The sequence below is a fragment of the Rhynchophorus ferrugineus genome, unplaced genomic scaffold (genome assembly GCF_030347505.1).
Source record: "Rhynchophorus ferrugineus isolate W39M unplaced genomic scaffold, kcgeb_rfMv2 rfM1, whole genome shotgun sequence".
Classification (NCBI taxonomy): Eukaryota; Metazoa; Arthropoda; class Insecta; order Coleoptera; family Curculionidae; genus Rhynchophorus; species Rhynchophorus ferrugineus.
In genome coordinates, this window is record NW_027472580.1 from 94,349,876 (window position 1) to 94,374,340 (window position 24,465).

General features: G+C 38.4%; 1 protein-coding gene across 9 annotated transcripts; it reads right to left on the reverse strand.

The window, feature by feature from the left end:
- Nucleotides 1–723: 723 nt before the first annotated feature.
- On the reverse strand, nucleotides 724–24,340 carry LOC143192764 (uncharacterized). Of its 9 annotated transcripts, none has more exons than XM_076398386.1 (22): nucleotides 24,214–24,340; nucleotides 23,505–23,664; nucleotides 17,110–17,178; nucleotides 16,913–17,057; nucleotides 15,056–16,852; nucleotides 14,654–14,994; nucleotides 13,374–14,002; nucleotides 13,289–13,300; nucleotides 11,613–11,907; nucleotides 11,376–11,551; nucleotides 9,671–10,032; nucleotides 9,341–9,602; nucleotides 9,120–9,193; nucleotides 8,817–9,062; nucleotides 6,817–7,173; nucleotides 5,804–5,996; nucleotides 5,405–5,735; nucleotides 4,345–5,108; nucleotides 3,836–4,286; nucleotides 2,859–3,655; nucleotides 1,606–2,027; nucleotides 724–1,549 (listed from the first exon to the last, which is right to left on the reverse strand). In XM_076398386.1, exons 2-22 carry the CDS (start codon nucleotides 23,628–23,630, stop codon nucleotides 1,302–1,304), a joined length of 8,097 nt encoding a protein of 2,698 aa, XP_076254501.1. In that variant the 5' UTR covers nucleotides 23,631–23,664; nucleotides 24,214–24,340; the 3' UTR covers nucleotides 724–1,301. The 9 variants fall into 9 exon arrangements, with proteins under 9 accessions (XP_076254501.1, XP_076254469.1, XP_076254480.1 ...); XM_076398354.1 differs by having other exon boundaries at nucleotides 5,405–5,756; XM_076398365.1 differs by lacking the exon at nucleotides 24,214–24,340 and adding an exon at nucleotides 23,942–24,054 and having other exon boundaries at nucleotides 5,405–5,756.
- Nucleotides 24,341–24,465: the final 125 nt, after the last annotated feature.

The window sequence follows — 24,465 nt, forward strand, 5'->3', positions numbered from 1 at the left end:
TAATTGCACACTGTATTTAAGGTACTTAATTCGATAAGGATTAATGCCGTATTGCTTAAAATAGCTTCGTAAATAAGCCATTTTCTCACGTAAAAAGTAAACAATAAAAATGGTTAATGTGGGTTATCCCTAAAAGATAAACATATACCATCGCGGACTTTTTTGTAGACCTTTTTATGGTGTACAATACTGTAGTACATTAATTTGATCTAACTCGTAGGGTTAGGCAGCGTTTTTGCTAATTGCTAAATAAGCCTAAAAAAATAGGTTAATTTACGACATCACGTTAGAAACCTCTAAAATTAGCAATGTTGCCTTAGTATATTATGCATGTATTATACATATAAACCTTCCTCTTGAATCACTCTATCTATTGAAAAAAAACCGCATCAAAATCCGTTGCGTAGTTTTAAAGATTTAAGCGCACATAGGGATATAGGGACAGAAAAGGCGACTTTGTTTTATACTATGTAGTGATTGTTGCTTGGGTTATCTGTTTAATAAATATAAGATCTATTACATTTCCCAGTATGCAATAAGTATCTATTGTAACTCTTATTAACATCAATGGTGAATCGAAACTGTGTTTACTTATATCAAGTAATAATCTTTTTTTTAATGACTTAGAATGTTATGGTGATGAATGCTATCCTATCGAATGACTTTTTTCAAACACCTATTATTTATTACAGGAGGAAAGGTAGGGATTAATGAATGTCTATGAACGATAAAGCAAATCGATTTATTTTTTGATTGAGCTAATAAATGAGTCCGCTACGTTCACATAAACACAAAAAATTAATATTTATAAACAACTATTTGACTTACAAACGACACGGTAATACAAAACTACCTTGTATGTTTCTGTTATAGTTTTTCTCATCTTTTACAACCTGCCTAGATTGTTTTTAGTTATTTACACAAATACCTTGATTTAAAAATGACTAATGGTAAATTGAAATATCACGAACAGAAAAAAATTATATTTATTATAAAAAAACAAACTTTAAAAAACAATAAATGTACAGTCTTAGAAGCAGGAGAACGATGCGCCCGAAGAAAGCAGGGTATGCGCAGTACCTGAGGACGATCTTCTCCTGCCGCCGTTTTGACGAAGACTAGAACAATGGCGATGTTTGGGACTGATACGGGGCATCATCCGAAACAAAGGCATTCGCGCATACTTGCAGAGGGACACCTGTGATATGCCTCTTGGAGGTGGTGGACCCACAATAAAAAATTCACGGAGGGGGAAGGGGAGGAAGAAATTAGGATACCTGCAGAAGAACTTAAACTTAAATTTAACCTACGTTGACGGTATGGGCGGCGGGCAGCTGAGGCAGCTGCTCCGCGCCGTTCCCGTCCTCGTCCATTACGATGAACGAGCCTAGTCTAGACACTCTCTTCGTCGAAGCATCTGCTGCACCAGTGGACGCTTCCGGCGACTTCTTGCTCCTCAGTAAGACGCCTTCTTTATTCTCGAACGTGTTGCTGCGAATGAGACGCGGCGGCTCCGACTGCTTTTCCTGCTGGATCCACACGCGCTTATCTACAACAGCCCGAGGTAACACGCGGTTCGCCCAACCAAACGCTAAAACCGTTTACCTGATCCGGATTGTTGTTTCGCTTTGCTCTCTTCCACCTTCTTCCACAGACTGGCGATTTTACTCGTCACCTGCTTCTTGGCGCTACCGTTCGAGGTTATACTGGCGTTGCTGGGCGAGCGTTGCGCCGGGCTGGGTATTCCCGTCTTCCTCATCGGTGCGATGCCCGACTTCTGTTCGGTCTTCAGACTTTGAGTCGACAAGGAAGACTGTATCCGTTTCACAGGCTCCCTGCTGTCCGCGCTTGTGGACCTATTGTACGTCTTCGGATTCTTGTTTGCTCTGTCGGTGCTGGCCGATTTTGTCACTCCGTTTCGTACGGTTAGTCTGTTCGACGGTATATTGCTTGACGGGATTTTATTGCTTACCGCCCTGGCTATTTTACTAGCAAAGGAAGGAATCTTTGATGGCGGCGCTGGTATCCTGAAAGTAATGTTAATTAATTCTCCATAATTGTAATATACCTACATTAATGTTATATGTACGAAAAGTAATTTATGTTTGTTTGTTGCCTTTTTGTTTATAGTGTTTTTTTAGTTAGCACCACGCACGTTTTCCCTACATGACATGCATTTACAGAGACATACAGAAAAACTTATCGGTGCTGTATAGTAGTAGAGCCCCGAATGAATCCATGAATCCAAGTTGATAAAAAACTTCTGTGGTGAAATAGACTTTCCCGATAGAGGAGGTATAAAAAAGACATGAACGACAAAAGAAACAGACGGAATGGATATTATTTAAATAATTGGACAGATTGATTTAATCGAAATTTTACATATGATGAAAAAATTAATGTTAAAAACTAGAAGGCATTAAAAACAAGGTTTAGGTAGAATATACCGAATTCAATTGAAAATGAAAGAGTTGGACAGGCTATTTTGCCGCATTCACTATACAGACCCAATATTTTCCCAGTTATAATGATTGTATTTAATTTTTCCTGCCATTTTGGCGAATGAATAAATTTAAGTAACGGATTATTCTGTATCTCTTGTGGTCGGTCAAATACTTAATCATTCTTGAACCAATAAATTCAGATCAGAAAATTAAAACAATAAAATAAAAGGTATCTTTAAAAGCTATATCATCCAAAAAATACCAATTATGTCAACATTGCTTTTAAAAACTAATAACAATTTTATTATCCTTTAATGTCATTCCTTTCAAAACATTAGCAATAAATAAATCATTCTTCCCAATAATTTGTTTAGTAGAAGATATTTTTATGAATTTGATTTACAATGCAATTACCTTGACTGTGGTTTAGGACTACTCTGGCCGCTGACATCATCTTTGGTGAAAGTGCCTTGTCTCTCTAAAGGTGGAGGAGTACTTTTGGCTGAATGTTTGGGACTATTTTTCGGGCTGTTATTCTGGCTATTAGTCCTGCTATTCGCCGTACTCTTAGCAGGAGAAGTTGTGGCATTATTCCTATTAAACCCATATCCGCTCGATCTAACTGGAGCTGGAGGTTTGATTTGTTTGATGTTGGTTGTTCTCAAAGGCGCTCCGGATTTCAATGTTGAAGATACGTTGGTCACCAAGTTGGAGGTCATGCTTCTGGCGGGTTTTATCGTTTTGGGCGATATCTTATTGTTAATATTCGACTTGGAGTAAAGCGGTTTTCTTCGACCGCGAACGGCTTTGACCTGTTGTTCTTCTTCCTCGCGACTATTCTCCTCAGTCACCGGTTCCGCACCAGCTGTAGGCTTGACGATCTTCGGCTTCGCTATAGCCTTCTCTTGATTCTCCTGGTCGGAATTATGCTCGTCCGACTCCGGAGCACCAATGGGCGGATCAGGAACTACCCGTTCTGATTCCGACAACGCACATTCAGCAGGGCACTGTTGCGTCTGCTGTTCGTCTGGTTTCCGTAGAGTCTCCTCGGCGTGTCCGTTCATGTCCGCAGACGATATAACGGGCAAGTTTTGCTTCTTAGAACCCCAACTCTTGTGATACGTTCTATAATTCATAGAACTTCCAGAATTGTGTTCTGAGTCTTCATCATTGGACACGAGGCTTAAAGTCTCACAATCCAACATTTCGTCCTGAAAATTACCAGAAAATACTCAATAAAACGGTATTACACGAATTTTCTATAAGCCACGTAAACCTAACTGACTTTGAAACTATTTAAAACGTGGCAAAATACGAGCGGAAATAATTCCCCGAATTATAAATAAATCTTGGCACGAGTCCCGTTCATTCATCGTTACTCCGCTACCTACCTGTGGGAATTTGCTATCCCTCAAGGTCTTCAGCACCAAATCGGCCTCCTTCTGTACCAAGAAATGAATATCGTTGGCTTCGCAAGGCGGAGATGCTGAAGCTAATTCCGGTGAACCAAAACTGCTCTCGCTCAAAGTCTGTGTTCTGAATCGTTCCTTGTTTTCCAAACGCTTCTGCATAAAGTTCCGACGGATGCTCAACTTGGTCCTCGTGGGACTTGGACTGGCGCTACTCGATTTGGATCCGATTTCGCTTCTTTCTACCACCTGAGTTTCGTAGCGGCTACGGTCGGCTTTCCGTCGTTCCTTTGGGGTCATTTTGGGAGATTCAATTGTGTAGGTCTCTGCGACGAAAGTGACGTCTTCTTCGTTTTCTTGTTCTTTTGTTTTGCTATCCATTTCCATGGATTCTTGCATGACCATCTCCGCAGCTACCGTGTAAGTTTTGTATCTAGTAGAAAATTCACAATGATGACACCCTGACTAGATTTTATTAGTTATTCACTTACCGCTCTCGAGCGAGGTTTCGTCGTTGCTTGGTCATCATACTTTTGTTCAAAGGTTTACTGACTTTTTTTGGTGTATTTTCAGCACTGCTTAAATCCGTCTGAATAGGAGTAATGCTGTTAGCATCACTGAATTCTGTAGGATCATCTTGTAAGGTCTGATCCACCAATGTACGTTCGACGTGAGTAAAACAATCTTCAAACACGCTGGTCTCACTTCCTATGGCTTCTGTAGGCACGTCGGCTAACGAGTTGCACAGATCAGTGATCTCGTTAAAGATAGAGGGGGGGTTGGTGAAATCTATATCAGCGTCAATGCTGAGCGGTCCCGACGCGGCAAACCCGCGTTTAACGTTGAATATAGGATGCTGCGGATGATCTTCAAGCCCGCGACTCACGATACCATTCAGATCGAAATCTGCACGTATATCCTCCGTTGGTAAACTAGCTATACTACCCAGACTAGCGTCCATGTCGATTGAATGCAACTCCGAAGGTGGCCTTTGCTTATCCAGAATCAGTAAGCTGTTGCTCTCTAGGCTTTCTAAGCTGACTGCGTGATTTTGGGAATTGCTCAGGGCTCTTTTCACCAATAAGCTGCCTTGAAGGGACTTTTTTCTCGAGGTGAGTTTGGGGCTTTTCGGTGCTATCGGACCGACAGCACTGTTAGTCATCGAATTCATTTGGGAAGGGGGTCGAATGGAGTCCAAGTCCAGAGAAGCGGCGCTTGTTAGGCTTTGAGACATTTCAGCTTCCATTTTGAAAGCCTGCAACAAACATTAGATTTAATGTTAAAAAATCTCTGTATTAATACGTGAAGCGGAAATTTAGAATTCATTTTTAAGAAGAATGCGTTCGCAGAGCAGTGAGATTTGGCATAATTAAAAATTCTATGAAGAGGTACAGAAAGCTAAAATTTATATAAAATATGCATTATAAATGGTGTAACTATTTTCTAGGCGCATTCGCCAGAAACCAAGTCGATAGAAATAATTTTGAACATTGAACTCAAAAGAAATTGACGAATGAAAGAATCACTAGAACAAATAAAAGCGAACCTTACCGTCGCCATTTTAGTTGCTTCTATAGCTATTAAAGTACTCTCTGTCATTGTGCTTGTATTGATTGATGAGAAATCGTTAGATTGGCCGTCATCTTGAAGCTCTATACCATCAACAGCATCTTCTTCCAGATGAATCTCCTCCTTATCGCTGCCGAATGTTATAACGTTCGGTGCACTTCCGGATATGCTGGGGAATGTAACTTCATTGGGAGATGTATCTTCGTTCCACGTATTATCAGTATTGTCGGTGTTTTTCGACTTATCACTGGGTCCATCTTTTTCTTTATCTTTATTGAGATGGCTCGCCTGACTCACTAGTTCAGCGGTAAAGCTATTTGACCACAAATAAATCCTATAAGTATAATAAAGACGCTCCTTTTATTACAATGATTATCTTACCGATCCAGAGACTCAATCATAGCGTCGGGATCAAGCATCCTATTGTCCACCAAATGTCCGGATTCCTCGCAGCTCTTCGCGAACACATTATCCAGATTGGCGCAGTTGTCCGAGTTCGAGTAGGTGAAGTCGTTGTCGAAACTGGCTTCTAGGAACTGACTGATGGATTTGCTAGATCCATTCTTCGTGTGATCTGCGGAGCAACAGAAACAGACTGTTAAAGAACGGAACATGATCGCTTACTGATTCGATAATGGGGAATTGGTATGGGGGTGCTGTTTGTCGTGGTAAGTAGAGCGTGACAATCTTAGACTGTATACAAGGACGCTGTATAAAGTTTACGTTAGGTTGGTGAAAAAGTAACTGTTTATCTTAAATTAAAATTTCATAACATAACAATTTTCTGAATATATTGAAGATAGGAATTTATTATTATATATTTATCAAATATGTACTAGGTCATATCAATATCAAGCAGCTAACTATAAAATAATAGACTGGGCCAAACTATTCCTTTTAATTTTACCAGCAAAAAAATCAGCTATTAGATGAACAACAAATTTTAACTGGTCAAAGAAAACTAAACTCTGGGAACTTGTGTAAGGATGAGCTAGTGAAAAGGGTGTAGGGTGTAGGAAAAAGGGTAAAAGGGTGAAAAATATCAAACAATTGTGGTTTATGTAATTAAAAAAGCTACAATCTAGAGAAAAAAGAGTTCACCTTTTTGTTTTACATAAAAAACTATCCACTGAGTTTTTAAGGAATTTCATTTGAGACAATTCTATAACAGAAATAAATTTTCGATAATTCCAATATGATGTTTATTGAAATTTGACTACGAAGTAATAACGCCAAATTGTGACTGTTCTTCCTTCAATACACAAATCACAACCATTATCAGGATATGAACTGCAAATCATGAATGTTTGATCTTAATTTAAATGATTCAGAGAATTTATCTTGCGAATAGTATGAATGAAAACGTGGATTACTTTATGTAATTTGTAACATACCGGTCAAGAAATTCTCTTCGGAACGAGAGAATCTGTCCGGCAGTGGGTCTGCCGGGGTCCCTGGGCTCTCGTCCCGTTCCCGGTCGGAGCTGTCCGGCTTCCCGGTGCCTGTCCGACCTGCTCCTGGACCGTCTTCTACGCCTGCCGCCGCGGTTGACATGTCGGGACGCTGATCGCTTGCCGGAAGCGCCGGCTGCAGAGGCTCCTCCGCCTCCGCCGCCGACGTCTCCGTGATCCCGGCAACAGACGCAACATTCACGTTTTTTGACCTGCTGACCTCTTGTCGTTCCACCACCACCATTTCCTGTCTCCGCTCCATCCTCGGAGGTGGAGCTTGCATCACCGTTCTGCGAGAGTCTGCAAAATACCAGCTCATAAATATACAACATATTAAAACCACGAAATGTGTGAAAAAGTGATCTGTGTTAGTGCGTTGGTTGCTTTTCTAACAGTTATTTGTGGTTATTTCGTTTATTTTATTTGAGGAACTGTTCTTAGTGTGTGGACCAGGTATCAGCAGAAATGATCGAGGTGGGAAAACATTATTTCAACGTTTTTCATATGTTGACATTCATATTTAATGCACGTTTGAATCTGAAGAATATTCCAGAATGTCTTAAGGTTGCTCAAATAATTATTTTTAAAGTATGATCCTACAGGACTATTTGGCTGCTATCTGCGATATAAAAATTATTTTAGATACTGCTCTTAAAACGTATAAAACCATTTATAGAAAAAAAAACAGCGTACTGGACAAAGCGCAGGAAATCAGAAGATTGAAGCGAACCAAACCACATAAACTTGTATAGTGAATATGTGCTACCCGTAACTTTTGCTTAAGTAATTTAGTTTTAACTTGGGAAATATATAATATGTTAATTGAGAAGTCTCCGGCCTACCATAGTGAAATACGTAAAAGGTCAAATGAAAAATCCCCGGCCTACCATAGTAAAACACATTTGTTTGGCAAAATTAGTTTTTTTATTCAACATAATTCCCTTCAAGGGTCACACTGATCACACTGATTTTACCGTTCAATTTCACGATACCATTTTTGTAGTACGATTTGTCCTTTTAAAATATGCCTCAGTTCTCAGATCTGAGAACAAGAAATAGTCACTGGGGGCTAGATCTGGAGAATACGGTGAACAAGGAAGCAATTCGAAGCCCAATTCATGGATTTTTGCCATCGTTTTCACTGACTTGTGACACGGTGCATTGTCTTGGTGAAGCTGCACTTTCTTTATAGTCGCTGTTGATGACCCTTCCTTTTTCAAAGTAGTCAATGAAAATTACTCCATGCGCATCCCAATCGCAATTACAGACGCCATAATCTTGCCAGCCGAATGTTACGTTTACCCACGCTTTGGAGCGGGTTCATCGTGGGCAAGATGTGACTGTCGATTGGGCTTCGGAGTGAAATGATGGAGCCATGTTTCATCCATTGTCACATATCAACGCAAAAACTCGCGCTTATTATGCTTTATCATCTTCTTGCGTCCACCGTCTTCGGTGCTCATTTCACCACGTCTAAACTTAGCATACTAATCCTTGATGGTTGATTTTCCTGGGACAGTGTCCGGAAACTCGGTATCAAGCCAAGTTTTTGCTTCACTTGTATTTTTTTTCCTTCAAAAAGTAATATTTTATCAACACGCGAAATTCCTTTTTATCCATTTTTTTCACAATAACAAAAGTTGCTTCACTCAAAATGCTATAATTCACAAACTAATGATCCGACGGCTGTCAAATTTATACAGGCATCTTTTGAGGATTAGGGCTAACTAAAAAACATATGGATTTAATTATAGTGGCACGATCTATGTGTCAGGCCGGGGACTTTTCAATTGACCTGTTACTCATGTATTAATCCTGTACTGGTCTTTTTTGTGTATTAATGCAAGTACAACAGAATACTAGTAATTAATTAATTTGTAAATTAAGATTGTATTAAGCATATCTAATGGCAGATGTAATTAATTATTTTAAAAATATTTTACCTCTACTGGATGCTCCACTTGTTCTGATGCTGCTGTTACTGCTGGAACTTTTAGTCATTCCCGCTTTAATGCATTCTTGCAAAAGGCTCTCTTCATATCTATCTATGGGCATCGCCGAGTAAATGCATTCCTCTAGCAGGGCTCGATCGTCGTCGTTCAACCCGGCCGATTCTAAACTTAAAGACGACAGCGACTGTTTTCTGTTTATGTTCGAAGCGCGATTCTCTTCGGAAGTATCGGAACGTCCTAGAACAAACGACCCCTATTAAATATTATCACGGCGAGGTGGAATAATCTCATTACCTGCAGGTGGAACTCTGCTGCTCGCTCCCGTTACGGGTTCATTACTGCTCGCCACCGACGATTTAGTCTGAGATCTGAGGAAATTTAATAAACGTTTAAATGCAACAACTGCGAAACAGACAGACACGAAAAACATTTCCCAATCATCTGATACGGATTATACAAATATGTTTCGTATCTTATCGGGAGATTAAGATAAAAATGACGCGTTTTGTACTTACGACTTTAGACCAGCTACGCTACCATCCACCGTCAAATCGCTCAAGCTGGAGCGTAGGGAGAAGTGACAGGGACTGCCTTCGACCGCGTAATTTTCTACCTCGTCCTTGGCAGTCAAATAAGGAGGGAGGGAGCCCTCTCGCCTATCCCCACTCTTGTAAATAGCCCCTTGCGGTCGCACTTTTGCGAGTTCCTCGGGATTTCGCGTAAGGGGCGAAGGCTTGAACGGAACCGTCGTACGTCTCAACTGAGGAAGCGCGCTGACTGTAAAAAAGGATTAGAAACCTCAGAGATGGACGCAAATCAATTAATAACTCGAACATTTTAAATACCTTTAAGCTCTTTCTTAGGTTTAGGCATAGCGGACTGGATACATTCGGCCAGGAGATTCTCGTCGCCCGACATATTGCTGGAGTCGTCGGAAAAGTCGCTCTGCTTGCTTTTGTTGTCATTCGGTATGGACAGGGCGCTTAGGTTCGAATTTGAACCGGTGCGGCTCAACTGAGCCGGCGTGTCCTCTGTGCAGTAAGTTTTCGGTGCGTCACTCAACAGATGCGAAACTGCTGCCGGTGGTGGTACGCTCCTCGGAGGCGTACGACGTATCATTGGTATTCCGGTGGAAGGTTTGTTCTGTGGATAATTGAAACTTGACAATGGTAATTTCGTTGGGGTCGAACTCGCAGTTGGTGCAGATCTAAAAACAAAGTTATCGAATTAAAAAAATTAAAAGAACATGTAACACTTAAATAACTAAACTAACTAAATAACTTAAATATTTGTGAATGGTGAACATAACAGACCTACATGGAACACGCAGAATTGACACTCGTCAACTGAATTACAAAAATCTACTCATATAAACTAATCAGATGATAAACCAATAAACGTTAATCCTCAGTCAATACCCTTTGGTCAATAGAGCTAAATATTTGAGCTTAACACCAGATACTAAATTCAAAATGCATCTTGATGATGTTCTTTGCATCCAACTAAAAAATGGTGGCTTTTTGGATGAAAATCCAACTTGTTAACTCTGTATAGAACCAGTCTGGATTTATAAAATGTCACTATGAAGATACATAATGTTAAAGTGTTACAAAATTAATTCAGAACAAAATACTCTGTAACACTGTTAATACTTCTTGGTATAAGAAAAATGAGATGATGGTATATACATACTACAGTTGATGAGAAAATCATTCTATTATAAAATAATATATTAAATTATATTATTATAACAGATTGTGAACAGTAGACTTAAGAGAGTAAAAGTTCCAAAATCCTCCAAACTAATACAAGTGTACTTAAATGAAATTAAAGATGATTACAACATATAGTCTGTTCAATAAAACAATGAACTTGCGTCATCTAAATTTATGACGTTAAAATAACGTAATGACGCATCAACTTCGAGTTTGTTTCTTCATTTTGGTTATAACATTTAACAAAACCAATCTAAATAAAATAAATGAACAAAAAAAATGTTATCATATATCTTATTTTAACATTATAGCCCATCTAATGCATATATTATCTCGTTCCTGTTTGGCGTAACTGATTAGAGACGCAATTTGTTTCTGATTCTGACTATCTAATGGCTTTGACATTTTCAATCAGTAATCTTCAGTAATTTGAGTAATAATAAGCAGCAATTTGAAATTTAAAAGCAAAGTGGTAAAACAACGTTTGCCAATTTATAACCTCTAATAATTATCACTGCAATTTTGAAGTATTTGGAAACCTTTGATAACCAGGCGAATTTTGTGGGCTGATTAGGATACATGTTCAAACGTAACAGATAGCATTGTATCGTTTTTTGAATAGAATTAAATGAAAAGGAAAATACAGCCTGACTTTAAAACGAACTTACAAATTGCAATAGTCAATACATTCGACATCGTGATGACCTGATTCACTATTATTTTGAATAGACTATATGGAAAAAAACGTTACGTATTACATGTAACATATGGTATATTGGCATTCTAACCAATCGAAATAAGGTTTATACAACTGGCAAGCTAACTGAAAACTTACATGTTTGATTGCATTCCATCATTAATGCAAGCGGCCAAAAGATCTTCGTCATCGTCATTCAAATCATCCGATCCGCTTAATTCTTTATCAGTCTCCTTCTCTCTATCAGCCTTTTCGGAATGCTCCTTCTTGTCCACATCAGACCTCACCTCCTGAAGCACTTTGGTGTCTGGGGTCTACAGAAAAAAAAACAATCGGATTAAAAATGCCGCCTTGACTTCGCAATACCTTACTGACTTTTACGGGGGAGTCACTATTGGTAGTGTCGTCGTGATCGTCAATAGTGAGACTGCTCAAACTAGTAGCGGTCGAGAATTGCACGGGAGTGCTTTCCTCCTTGAACTTGGTGACGTTGTCTTCGAACACGCTGGGTTTGTGCGGGGGCCTCGGTTTGTTCTCCGCCGAGGTTCTCGGTAATTTTGATGTAGATGGGAACTCTAGCTTAGATTTGGTCGGTCTAGGACTCGGGGGGACCGTTTGGGTGGGGGAGTCGGGCAGTTCGCTTGGCGATACTATTCCGCTAGTTAAGCGACTGCAAGAATTGATTATTTAGAGTAACATTTTCATAATCAATCGATAAAATCGGGTGTACAAACAAACCGTTCAACTCAAGACACAAGTATATCAGGACTGAAATTGTCCGACGTGAAAGATTGTATCGTATTTTTTTTGTGAAAACAAGACTATGGCTTTAGATGAGTGTAATTTAAATCCAAGTTGCTGTAAGAAATAAATATCTTATTAACATTTTAATTCAACACATTCTCGGCTAAGATATTTTGCGAACGAATTAAATTTAACATATTTTATATTCGAATTAAATGTTAAAAGAAAACCAACAGACAGGTTGAAGCAGAGTCGCGATTACATGATGCTAAAATCTTTTATTGAAACGTCCGCTGTATTCGCCAGACAATACATCTGATTGCTACTTATTTCGATCGACCTATCTTACCGATACTTCACGTTATATGAAGACGCCAAAAATTGGGTAGTCCCGGTTAGCTTGAAATAATGAAATCTTGTAACGTGGCATACGCATGCTGCCAGAAATATGAGAAAAAGTAGCTTCCAGCATTGTATAACACTATGATACATTCTTTCACAATAAATATACAATATTTTATACAAAAAAACCAGCGGAGACTACTCCCATTAAAAAATACCAAAACAAAGTTTTCACTTCTGAGTCATGTGTTAAATTGAACATAATTTACTAGGATGAAACAAGTTCGGCAATTAAAATCCTTACATATCCAACTAGTCATTAATAGTCTTCAAATTGACGTATTATATCAACTTAATTAGCATAAATAAGATTACTTACCAAAATTAACAGATGAATAACATAAACTACATTCAATCTTGTTTAAATATTTACTAATTCGAATACTTATTTAGAATTACTGGCAGCCGTGATAGTTTTGTGGTAAAACTCCATGAAGGAAATGACAATTATAACCACAATATGGATATTTTTTCTAAAAGATGATAAAATAACAAAACATTTGATGCGTGAACAAGTAATAGGCGTTCTTTATATTGTATATCGTTACTCTTCTATTATCAAATTAGTTTATTCTTTTTGGAAACGGTATACTTATTTTATTTAGAGATTAATTTTATATATAACATATAACATTTAAAATTAGAAACTATTGAGCAATTATAATGTGGTTGATAAAACAGATGGTATAGTATTATTAAATTGTTATATATTAACTATAAGAGAGCTTAATGATCTTTTTAAGTCACATTTTTTTATCGTTGAACGAAAGCTACACAGCACTAATAGTCAACTAAACTGATGTATTAATTTTTGGTTACATACCAAATATATATGATCGTTGAAATATATCCAAACCATCACATAATGTTATGGTACAAACGAACTACATTACTCTGTGACTTACTTGGAGGTAGTCCTGTGTATGTTGCAGGAAATTACAGAAACATTAAATAGTTATAATTCCACAAGAAAAGCACAATAAATCTCACCTGAAATCCGACACGACCGAGCTCCTGTCGTCGTGGATGGAATGCTGCTCGATACTATCCAACGAAGCCAAAGAGCTCGACCTGGAGAACATCAGTGGCGTCTCCTCCGCGTAATTGACGACCTGCTCGAACTTGACGGCCTTAGTCTCGCTCGCGCCCTTCGGTTGTTTATCCGGACCCTGTTTGGGGATCTTCTGCGTGGAAGGGTCCGCCTCCTCCTCCTCTTCCAGCTCGTTGGTCTCCTTCTTGATCACAGTTTCGTTGGCGGGAATGGAATCCAAGCCCGAACCAAAGCTGCTGCCTCTCGAAAAGTAACCCGGGGTGCCCTCTTCACAGTAGTTGATTGGTTTCTCGGGCGACATCATGCCGGAGCTGAACTCGGACTTTTGCGGTTTCATTTCGGGATTGTCTATCTCGGATATATCCTCCGTGGAACAGTGGTCTTTTTCTTCCGAATTCTTCACCTCCTTCACCTTGGTCTCGTTATTTTTCTGGATGTCGTTGTCGATTAAGTCCGGCTTTTCCTCGGTGGTACCCACATTTCTCAGATCAGAAATTGACGTAGCGTTTGAGAATACGTAAGGTGTCTCATAGGGTGTACCTTCCGTGCAATACGTCTTCACAGTATCCTGAAATAAGACAATCGATTAAATGTCTATGTGTCATAAAAATTTGACAGGTAATTCAGTAAGTTTTGTGGCTCGATAAGAAATCCACAACAACAAAAAACTTAAAACACCCTTTATGCTCTACTGGAGTTTACTGGAGTCTGGGTAGAGGTATAATAGTTCAAGGTGTCCATATGAGATAACGACGACAGATAATTTTTTTATTTTAGACATCAAATTCTTTTTTTTTTTGCTGCCTGTTTCATTGTTCACAGGATGCATACTTTTTGGTAAAAATTTATCTCGAGTATTTAAAAAAAATATTTTTACGCCTGTCACTCTTGCAATTTCATATTATATCTCAGTAGCCTTCGAAAGTGCGCGCACTTGACCAACTTTCTTGAGAGAGAGGTCAATATTTCTTTACACCTTAAATGTTTTTTATAAAATGTTATATTTTTGGTAATTTACTTCCTATCACAGGATAGGTTATTATAACAGTCCTTTAATTATTTTTTACAATGTTGCAAGCTTTAAAATAACTTGTTCAACATTGTCAAAACTAGAAATAAACACACGATAGACCTAAACAATAAGAAAAAATCTAATCACATATTTCTGCTTGTGTCTAGTAATATGACAAGATACAGTAAATCGACGAACCATAATTACCTGAACATATTCCTGTTTGGAAATCTTTCCGCAGATATCAGAATCAGAATCGACCTCGGTGTATCTCAGCGAATAGTCGGTAGGTTGATCCAGGTCCGTTTCCGTATACCCGATACTGAATCCGTCACCTTCCTGCTTCAACACCTCCTTAGAAGCAGACTTTGAACCCGCTGGACTACTCACTGAAGGCTTGGTTTCGGAATATTTCCTGCTATAATCGATGGGCTGCTCGGGCCCGTCGTCTTCATAATTTGGATCGGCAAATTTACTTCTGACCGGGATAAAGGTACTAGGATTAGTTCTCCTGGTAGGCTGTGGAACATACGGCAAACTGGAGCTACCTATTGGATATCAAATGTTATTAAATTAAATATCAAACTATTACGAAAGGATGGCACTCACCATATCCTTGAGGTATTCTAGTTTTATGTCTGATATCCACGGAATAACTAGTGGAGGGCTCGTTCAGGTTCAAACTGGAGAAAGCCGCACTGAGGTCGTCCGGAGACCGGGTGCTGCTCTTGTTTCTGACATAGTCGCTGATATCGACCCCCTTCTCCGGCTTGGTTTTTACCGGAGAATCTTTGTCTATATTCTCATACGTTTCGCTCAACGACTGATCCAAATCCTGCAGGAGGGCTTTCTGTTTTCGGGCTCCCAAAGTGGGCAGCTCCGGTAAATTTAAAGATAAAGCTGTCGAATCCATTCGGGGGGCGAGTGCCTGTTGCGGTCTGCAGCTGAGGAGGTTTTTTAACGCCGCGCTGGAACCCATCGCGATCATCTTATGTTTGGAGTGGTTTAGGCTCCGCAGCATGGCGGGGGCGCCCATCTGCCAAAGGGTGTCTTGATCCTGGGCGTTTTTCGCCGAGAGATTCCATAGAGTACCGCACGCGTTCGACACGATAGTTAAGCTAGGAGATTTCAGTTGATCCAACAGGGTCTGAAGGCATCCATGTTGGCGTAGCACTTCCCGATAATCGTCTCTAACCGCAATCTGGCTGGAAATATTCCGCAGAATGCCACCGGCGTTTTCCACGATCGCCAGACTTTTTGATGGCGTTTTGTATGACAGCATGTTAACCAAGAAACCCAGGGCGCCTTGAACAGCGCAAATCTCCGCTTTATTTTCGGTGCAATGCGCGGACAAATTCCACAAAGCCGACAGGATCGACTTTAGGGTGTTCTCTTTGTTTTGTAGCATAGCGGCCCGCATGAGCGCCGCTACACTACCGATGTCTCGTAGTACTTCCTTGCTGGTAGAATCCGCGCGCCAGGATAGATTCCGGAGAACACTGGCGGTAACCTGGCGCAGTTCATCGCTAGGGCTCTGCAGTTGGGCAACCAAGGAGCGCATGAAGTCGCGCAGCGAGCAAAGCAATGCCTTGTTGCCTCCGTCGCCGAACGTGAGGTTAGTCAGAGCCATGCAAGCGTAGCGGCGCATCAAGACGCAATGTCCCTCGGCCGACGTACTACCGTGCATCATGTGTTCAATTTCTACCATGGCGGCGATGGTATGGATGCCGCCCAGCTGACAAATGGCTTGACGATGACCCTCGTCGAACGACAGCTTCATTAGATGAGCGATGGTCTGGACCGGATGCTTGTCGCCATCCTCCGATGCCGCCCCCAAGCTGGCGCTGATTTCCGCATCGAACTCCTCTCCATTCCTCAAACACTCCACGTATTTCCTTGCATGCTCCAACAATTTCAATATACGAACCTCGCGTTTGCGCACTTTCTCATCCGGCTGTGAATTGACCAAGTTGTGTAAAGCCTGCGCAGCCTTCCTCCTAGTGTCGCTGTCCTTGTCAGATTGCACCAACTGCACGAGGAGAGGGATACAACCTGATTGACGCATGGCCAAGCAGCTTTCCGGGCAAGTGCTGAGTGCCAACAGAGTCTCGCCCATGTCCACGTGCTCCTGGCTGCCCAACATGGACAATAACCTGTTAACCACGTCCATCTTGGCTTCTAATTGTTGGGAAGGCCATTTCGAACGTTCGGGCGGGATCAGGACGCCTTCGATGGGCACGCCGCCCGAACTAGATGCGAACGACATCACGGAAGACACATCCTGAGGTAGGGGCATGGATCTGTCGCTATCTCGTCTCTGTTGCCCCGTAGAGCCTAAACTAGCGGGTTCCGAATTCCACATGCCCGTTCTATCCATGTTAGGCCAAGCACCATGATACATCGAATCTAACAAAAAATCCCAAATTAATCTAAAGTTTGTTTAGGACTATATTTTAACGCCGTTACCTATTTGTCCACGTGCAGTCGCTCTGGGTACTGGCTCGCTGCTGACGGAAATCTGACTATGGGAGGCGGTACCCCTGGACATGCCGCCGAAGGACTCGTTCTCGGCGGTGAAATGGTCACGGCCCGATGACGTTGCCGGATCATACTAAAATACTAAAATGATTAAACCCGTACGGCTCCACGTTATTCGAACTTACGTTGGATGAATTGGAGTTTAGCAGCAGAGACTCCATCGTATAGTCCAGGGGTTCCTTTAGCCTGTCATTCTGAAAACAGAAGCAACGTCATGAATAAATTCATTTTATCCACTGACAGTGTTAAAACTCTTCCGGATGCTAAAACTCTATTTCAATTATCTTTACCAAAGAAGGGCGTTCAGAAATTCCCGTCTTGTTTACGTTTGGGTCCCCGGCATTAACCCCAGAAAGCAATTATTCCTGGTATGACGTCACCAATAATGTGTTTCGAAAAAGAAATATGAACAAGTAGTTATATTTTTGATGGTTAACGGTTGGGATTCAGTTGTAGCGCAAAAACTCACTGCGCCTAGTTAAAACAGATGTGTGGCGTTTTTTTTAGTCCACTATTTTAATTACCCCAATGCCATTTAGTTTTAAATTGTTGGTAAAAGGTCTCGACTAAGAGGAAGCGTGAGTCATTTTCGCGGCGGCACCGACAGGGTCCGAATTTCTTTTCGCGCAAGCCGGCGTACTTTTACTGCCTCGGTATACCGAGTGTCTGGCACGCACAATAACTGATGTAAGCTATAATTTTAGTCGGAAGTAAGTCCAATGCCGACAGAAAACGAAAATATGCCTAGCGGTAATTTTCTAAAAATACGACGGGCCGCGGATCTCTTCGGATCGGCTGCATGCATTTACGTAAAAGCCGATTATTTTAGGAATATGAAAATAAAAAAGTCTCGGAAGGTCGACGATGTATTTCAATTTTGACTACGTCCTGAATCCACCAGAAATGTTTTCGAAGAACGCCTAGAAATTATTATTTAGTAGTATGTGATATATTAAGCCCGGAAACTGGTGACACAAAGCACAGTAAGATTTTATAAAGATCTTTTTTTATATATTTGAGCCATTTAAGATCTCAAAAAATCTTAAATCACCTCTATCAATGGTATCGCAGAGATTAACAGTGGCTTTTTCTATTGTTTAACATGTAAGAAATACTTTTGTCTTGGTAAATAAAATATAAATGTTCAACAAAGTATTATAATTATCACCATCTTAACAATATACAAGGTACTACAACGGTGATTACAAACTATATATGTAAAACCTCCGTAACTTAGCCTAAACGCCTTGTGACCCTTGCCTCAGAACATCTTCAATATTCGTGGTAATCCAATTCTTATTTATATCATACGTTTTCTGCAATTATAACAGCTTTCCTTTTTAGGTTCTAGTTCATCTCCGTCACTAAGTGATCTATATCATCACCCACTTTCATTCACTACTCTGACTCATCCTTCAGACTTCTATATCAATTTTCACTCAACTCTGTGGCTTCAATACTCGTTACCTGGGCACAACAAATTTCATTTTCATCGTTCTTTTCATAAAATTGCTTCTGTTTCACCGATCTTTAATAAATTCTCGTAATTTGATTTCAAAATTTTATTTATTTAACGTATTATAAAGTCACTTTAACTAATTTCTTTCTACCAAATAGTTTCACGATACTTGTAGAATATATTCGGTATTTTCCTGTTGTGTCGTCCATTTTGTCCATTAAATCGTAGAACATAAACATAACTCAATAAGTCTGGTTTCACTGGTTACCAAATTCACTCTATTCGTCATATCTTCGTAAAGCCTTTGGGATAAATGCAGTTCCATAATTGCCAATTATCAGCGTCATCTTCCTTGAACAGCTTCTTCTTTCACGGCTCAAGGTATGCTGCCATTGAATAATATCGAATAACAATACATTATCGTAAAATCACCTTACCGTATCTTGAGTACAATCCCACTTCTGATTTAACAAGAAGTAAAGGTATTTCTTAGAAATAATAATACTTCTGAAATATGGATTTACCCAAAAATGTTTGGATAAATATGGACATTTTTTAAATCCTTGTACACAAAATAATTTTCAAGTAAAATTAAATTATCTCTTTTGACTAATTTCTGGACATCGAAGACAAACAAAAAATTAAAAAATCTGATAATTCACGAAGGTTTTTACGAGCAGAGCTTCTAACTTCAACATCCGGTGTTACATCATAATTATAAAGAATTTGTCTATTGTTGTATCAGACGACTCTGCCGATGACCCAGGAACAAAAGACATGAAATGTTTCCAATATCAATTCAAATGTAGATTCAAATCATAACAAAAGCAAAATCTGATATAAAGTACGTGATACCGCAAACGTAACTTTTGATAACATTATTTATTAGTCAAAAAATATAATTGAGATTAAAAAGTATCATATTTGTATTGTTTCGAATCTTGCATCTTCACAATTCATTGATACATATTTACGTGCTCTAATAACATTTAAACTGTGATCTCCCTTTTCCTTTGGCTATTCTTTTATAGATGACGTCTAGCGTACCTACACTTAAGCTAAGAGTAATTTGTATCAGTAACAAGATTCCATCGCTGGAACCTTGACTTCTGACTGAAAACTTCGACTAGTGCATCAACGTATGCGGTTGATAATTGTTGGATAGTGAAACAAAATAATCTTTAGAATTTTTTGACTGCAACGAGATAGCAGAAGTTCGTGTTAAATTTCATTTATATAAAGAAAAACAAACCAAGATTTTGAAAATGTGACAATGAAAGATGTTCTTCCAGAACCTATTGGGCGTACTTCGAAATAAAATACATTTATTATGAATACATAATAAAAATTAAATTATATAATGTGCGACTAAAAAAACAATTCACGTATTTTATCTTGCCTGAGAAGAGTTTGTATTGATGACTAGATGAGTCATATTTTTTTATAATCTTTGCTCCAGAACGTCAGAAATTGATCTTGAATCTGAAACTGATACGTTAACTGCAAATTAATAATGACAACTCTAGAAGGCATGAACAATAAACAGGCCTTGTAGTTGTTGTTTATTGACAAAAAAAATGGTGACAGTTTAGTGGATTTCGATAAGACTTTTTATCCGGAGTCCATATTGAAGTAAAATGGAGCTGCATGTTCATCAGAAATGCGACAACGACAGCACACCAAGGCATTCCTCCTTGGAATCTTGAATCAAAATCCTCTTGAATCAAAATTGAGAACATTGAATGTGATAAAAAACTTATTTTAAAAACTGATGTTTTGTATGCAGCCTTAAAAATATTGTTTGAATCAGGACCATCAAAAATATCCAATGATGAACACACAATATAAAAATAAAATATGCAACACAGAAACAGATAAAAATAGAAATTTTGTTATTCTATATTGAAACACTGAAAGAAAGAACAAAGTCAAAAAAGATGAGAATTCAATTTGAAGAAAGCTTCTTTCAAACAGTGATGCCTCTTCTTGGAGTATTAAAACTATTCAATTATAAGATAGTCAGGAGGTCATGATGGTGGATAGTCGGGTAACATTCATTTGGTAGATATATAAAACAAAAGAATTGAATGAGGAAGGTAACCAAGAGAAACCTCAATATAAGGGAAGTTAAAACTTATTAGGATTAGGGTTATTCTCCATATTGAAGTAAAGAAGTTCAAAATGCGACAATGAGAGCACACCATAAGGTCTTCTTGGAATATTAAACAAGATTTATATATATATTATAAAAACTCCCGATTATCCCAACCTCTCATTACTCTTGACACCATCACTGCCTTTGTAGTATACTGTGTGTGGCTTGAATTGATTCGAAGATGAAAACGATTCTTCTCTTATTTATATCAACCATTCTTATTCATTTTTCATTTAACTCATATTCATTCATTGAGTTTTGTAATTAGACAAATACATTTTAATTTAATTACAGATGCTGTATATTATATATTTGTATTTATTTTATACTATCTACATGAATTAGCTTTTTTCCTCTCTGAATGAATTAAGCTTCTATAAAATACCATTCATATAAACTAGTTTTATGTGCTCTGTTATGTGATAGTTTTCATAGTTTAATGCTTCAAGTATTATTTCCTTTTAGAGGAGTCTTTATTATGTAGATCTGATTATTCCGAAGTTTAAAAACATCAAAAACCGTTTCCCTATGACCCTGGGATAAGCTCTATGTGGATCACTTAAAAATGTTTTTTATAGCATTATGCAATAATTGTGACTACTCGGAACTTTTCACCATAAAAGTATTCTTGAGTAGGTTCACCGATTACACATTTACCCATTAGCATCAGAATTGGTCGCTTTGTATAACTATCAGCTACCTGAGGCCATGTCGAAAGGTCGAAAGTCGCCCACCCATTCAGCCCACATAGTGTGAAAATTATAAAAACTTTTCTAATATAAAAGTAAACAATATCAGCATTTCCTCATCTGCTTAATTGCAACATATTTTCAACCGCTATATAAATAGTTGGGGAGATGCTCTCATAATTAACACAAGTTTAAACATTTGGGAATTATAGCGTCAAGAAATGAGGATAAAGATAGGAGATAAAACGATTAAAACAAACAGAGCCTTCCATTGAAACAAAAAACTGTTAAAAAAGAAACATACTTTAATAATAAGATCGGTATAACCAATAATATATGTAGGCCATGATAATCAAAAAAACAGAAAACTAAATAAGAATAGAAGAAAGAAGAATGTTAAGAATCAGGGCCATCAAAAATATCCAATGATGAATACACAGTATAAAAATAAACTATGAAATACAGAAACAGATAGAAATAGAAATGTTGTTAGTCTATATTGAAACTATCCAAAACATAAGTTGTTCTATCAACAGTTCAGTCACACAATCATGTTATCTATCTAATGGCTGAAGAGAATAGATATAATGAAAAAATACAGCAATATAATAAAATTGATGCATGTGCTGTAAAGCAAACAGAGGAATGATTTGTTGGAGAAAGAAATAAGCGAAGGTAACTCAACCACTCAATTATTTAAATTATAAAGAAGAGAGTCAGACAAGTGAGTAGTTGGGAAACATTCATTTGGTAGATATCTAGCACAAAAGAATTGAACGAGGAAGATAACCAAGGGTAACTAAAATTACGGCTATTTTCATTTATGAATCTCTCTATTAAAACATTTATGAATGATAATAAAAATATAGAAAATCATATCGGTATAAAATGTTATCTACAATATACGTCCTTGGATAATATAAAAGTATCAACGCGTAATTGACTAAAAAAATAAAGTATTGCGTAAAAATATCAGTTTTGCGTTCGAAAGTCCGCAATCAATAGCATTATTGTGCTGATACCCTTTCTTGTGTCATCAATTTTATCATATTACTAAGTTTAAATATGAAACAACTTTTTGGTAGATAAGAAAACTCTGATTAACTCTGATTCACCGATTTAGTGAATTTAATCAAAAGCCACAAAGTCTGTTTCCGTAATTTCGGCGAATGTGCCCGCTTGTTATGGCAATCATCTGGGTTACTCGACAGATTCCTTCGTAGGTCTCGCCAGAAATACCAAACCGAAAGCAGGAAACGACGATATTACGAGGTAAGAGGAGAAAAAAACGAAAGGCGGTGATATCTTGGCCATGGTCCAACGTACGTGTCCGTCTCTCCCTTCACCCGAAAATAAACTCTTACCGATGTCCCGTAAGCGTGCAGGGTTTCTGGATTCGATACTTCCCACGATAAACAAAAACAAAACACCACTTGCAGATGACGCAGACTTCCTTCACACGCGTACCCGCAAGCGAATGACTAATAATTTAATGAAATCACTTCGTGGGGTCGAGACGGGATCCTCGACTTAGTCTTTGCTGATGATGGTATAATCGGTATTCGGCACTGTATGGGCCTCCTTGACACTGACACACAAATGTATTCGCCTCACCCTCACTTTCACAACAGAGAATGCGGCGCGACCGAGCGATGTTTATCCTGCAAACAGCTGTAGCGCACTGCAGGATCGACGCCGGTCCGAAACGACGCCTTCACGAAACCGACGCATGACGATTTTCGAACGAGATTTTCCTTCGAGCGCTGTTTGTATTAAAACTGCATCTTCCATCGACTATATTTTGCTATGAAGGTCGCAAAATTAAATCAACTAATTTCAAAAATCAAATCAACCACAAAGACGTACCTTTTCTCTCGGTAAACACGAATCTTGAGGCATCAGTTCGATATTTCGTTGATTTATCATACACTTTAATTATTAAGTCAGTATGTATACTCACTAGTCAACTGAATAAAATGAATAATCAAATAAGCATTTATTATAGCTACAGGATAATAAGAATTCATTTAAGATAATAAAACGGACCCTTTTTACGAGTCACTTTTAATGATAACGAGTTGATTATCTCGAAACGATAAATGTTTTATTGTTTTCAAAAAAAAAAGTCCGAGAACTTTAAACATCGTTACACATTCACAAACAATAACGTAATTACAAAAAAGGTCGGGTTATCTGTTGTTTTAAGATAATACATACCTGCTGCTGTGGGGAACTCGTTGCCCCTATTAGCGGCCTAGCCAGTTGCTGGACTCGCTGAGCCTTACGCCTCAAGCCTCTGACTTCGGCCAATAAGGCCTCATACTGAGACACTGGCAAAGACATGGCCACAACTAAGAGGTACCACTATAGAATTATTCTAAAACAAAAGCATGAATAATTAATCTCGATATTATTCATCAAAATAAATAAAAGCAAGTCGAATTCGCATAACAGAAAGCTGATTTTTTAGTATGTACAATGAATAATTATGATTATTGATGATATTTATTGTTCACCCTGATACATTCCGATATCAACATAAAAAATGTAATCTAGAAATCGGTAATACAACAGTATTTCAATAGCAAAAAAAGAAAAAGCTTTGAAGAAAAAAACAAAACACGAAAAGTGCAGTGAATATTGATTTTGTTTACCATGCGTGGGTGTGACGTTCATCGTTTTTTCGCCAAATGTCGATATATTGTTTGGAAATGAAAAATCTGCTCGTAACAAGAATATTTCCGCACGAACCGAAAAAAGAACGGATGTTTTTGTTGTTGTCGGTCTTATCACCGAGCATCGGCATCTTTTTTTTAATCTGAAAAATTCGACGGATTGTCTCTACATGAATGGTGTGAATATAAATTATCAAATTGATCCATCTAACTTGGTTACTAAACAAAAAGCTAATACTAGGGTACATTACCATGATTTATAGATGCGAAAAATAACTTTGAACACTAAAACTTTATACAGAAAACGAATAAAACTTCACATTTGTAACCATTTTTACAACAATTGATAACCCGTCAAATCACTACTGTCAAATGTACTTTTAGCGCCCTCTGTTGTATTCTAATTAAATTATCATGTATTAGAAAATTAACATAAATATTACATTAAGAAGGACGTACAATTAAGCATTTTTTTAAATATGTGATCATTTATATACATTAAC

Coding starts and splice junctions, on each gene's coding strand:
- LOC143192764 (XM_076398354.1), bottom strand. CDS start 23,630: ATGTCTTTGCCAGTGTCTCAGTATGAGGCCTTATTGGCCGAAGTCAGA. Junction 14,003..14,653: donor CCAAACAGGAATATGTTCAG/GTAATTATGGTT, acceptor GTCTTATTTCAG/GATACTGTGAAGACGTATTG. Junction 5,997..6,816: donor CGAAGAGAATTTCTTGACCG/GTATGTTACAAA, acceptor GTTGCTCCGCAG/ATCACACGAAGAATGGATCT.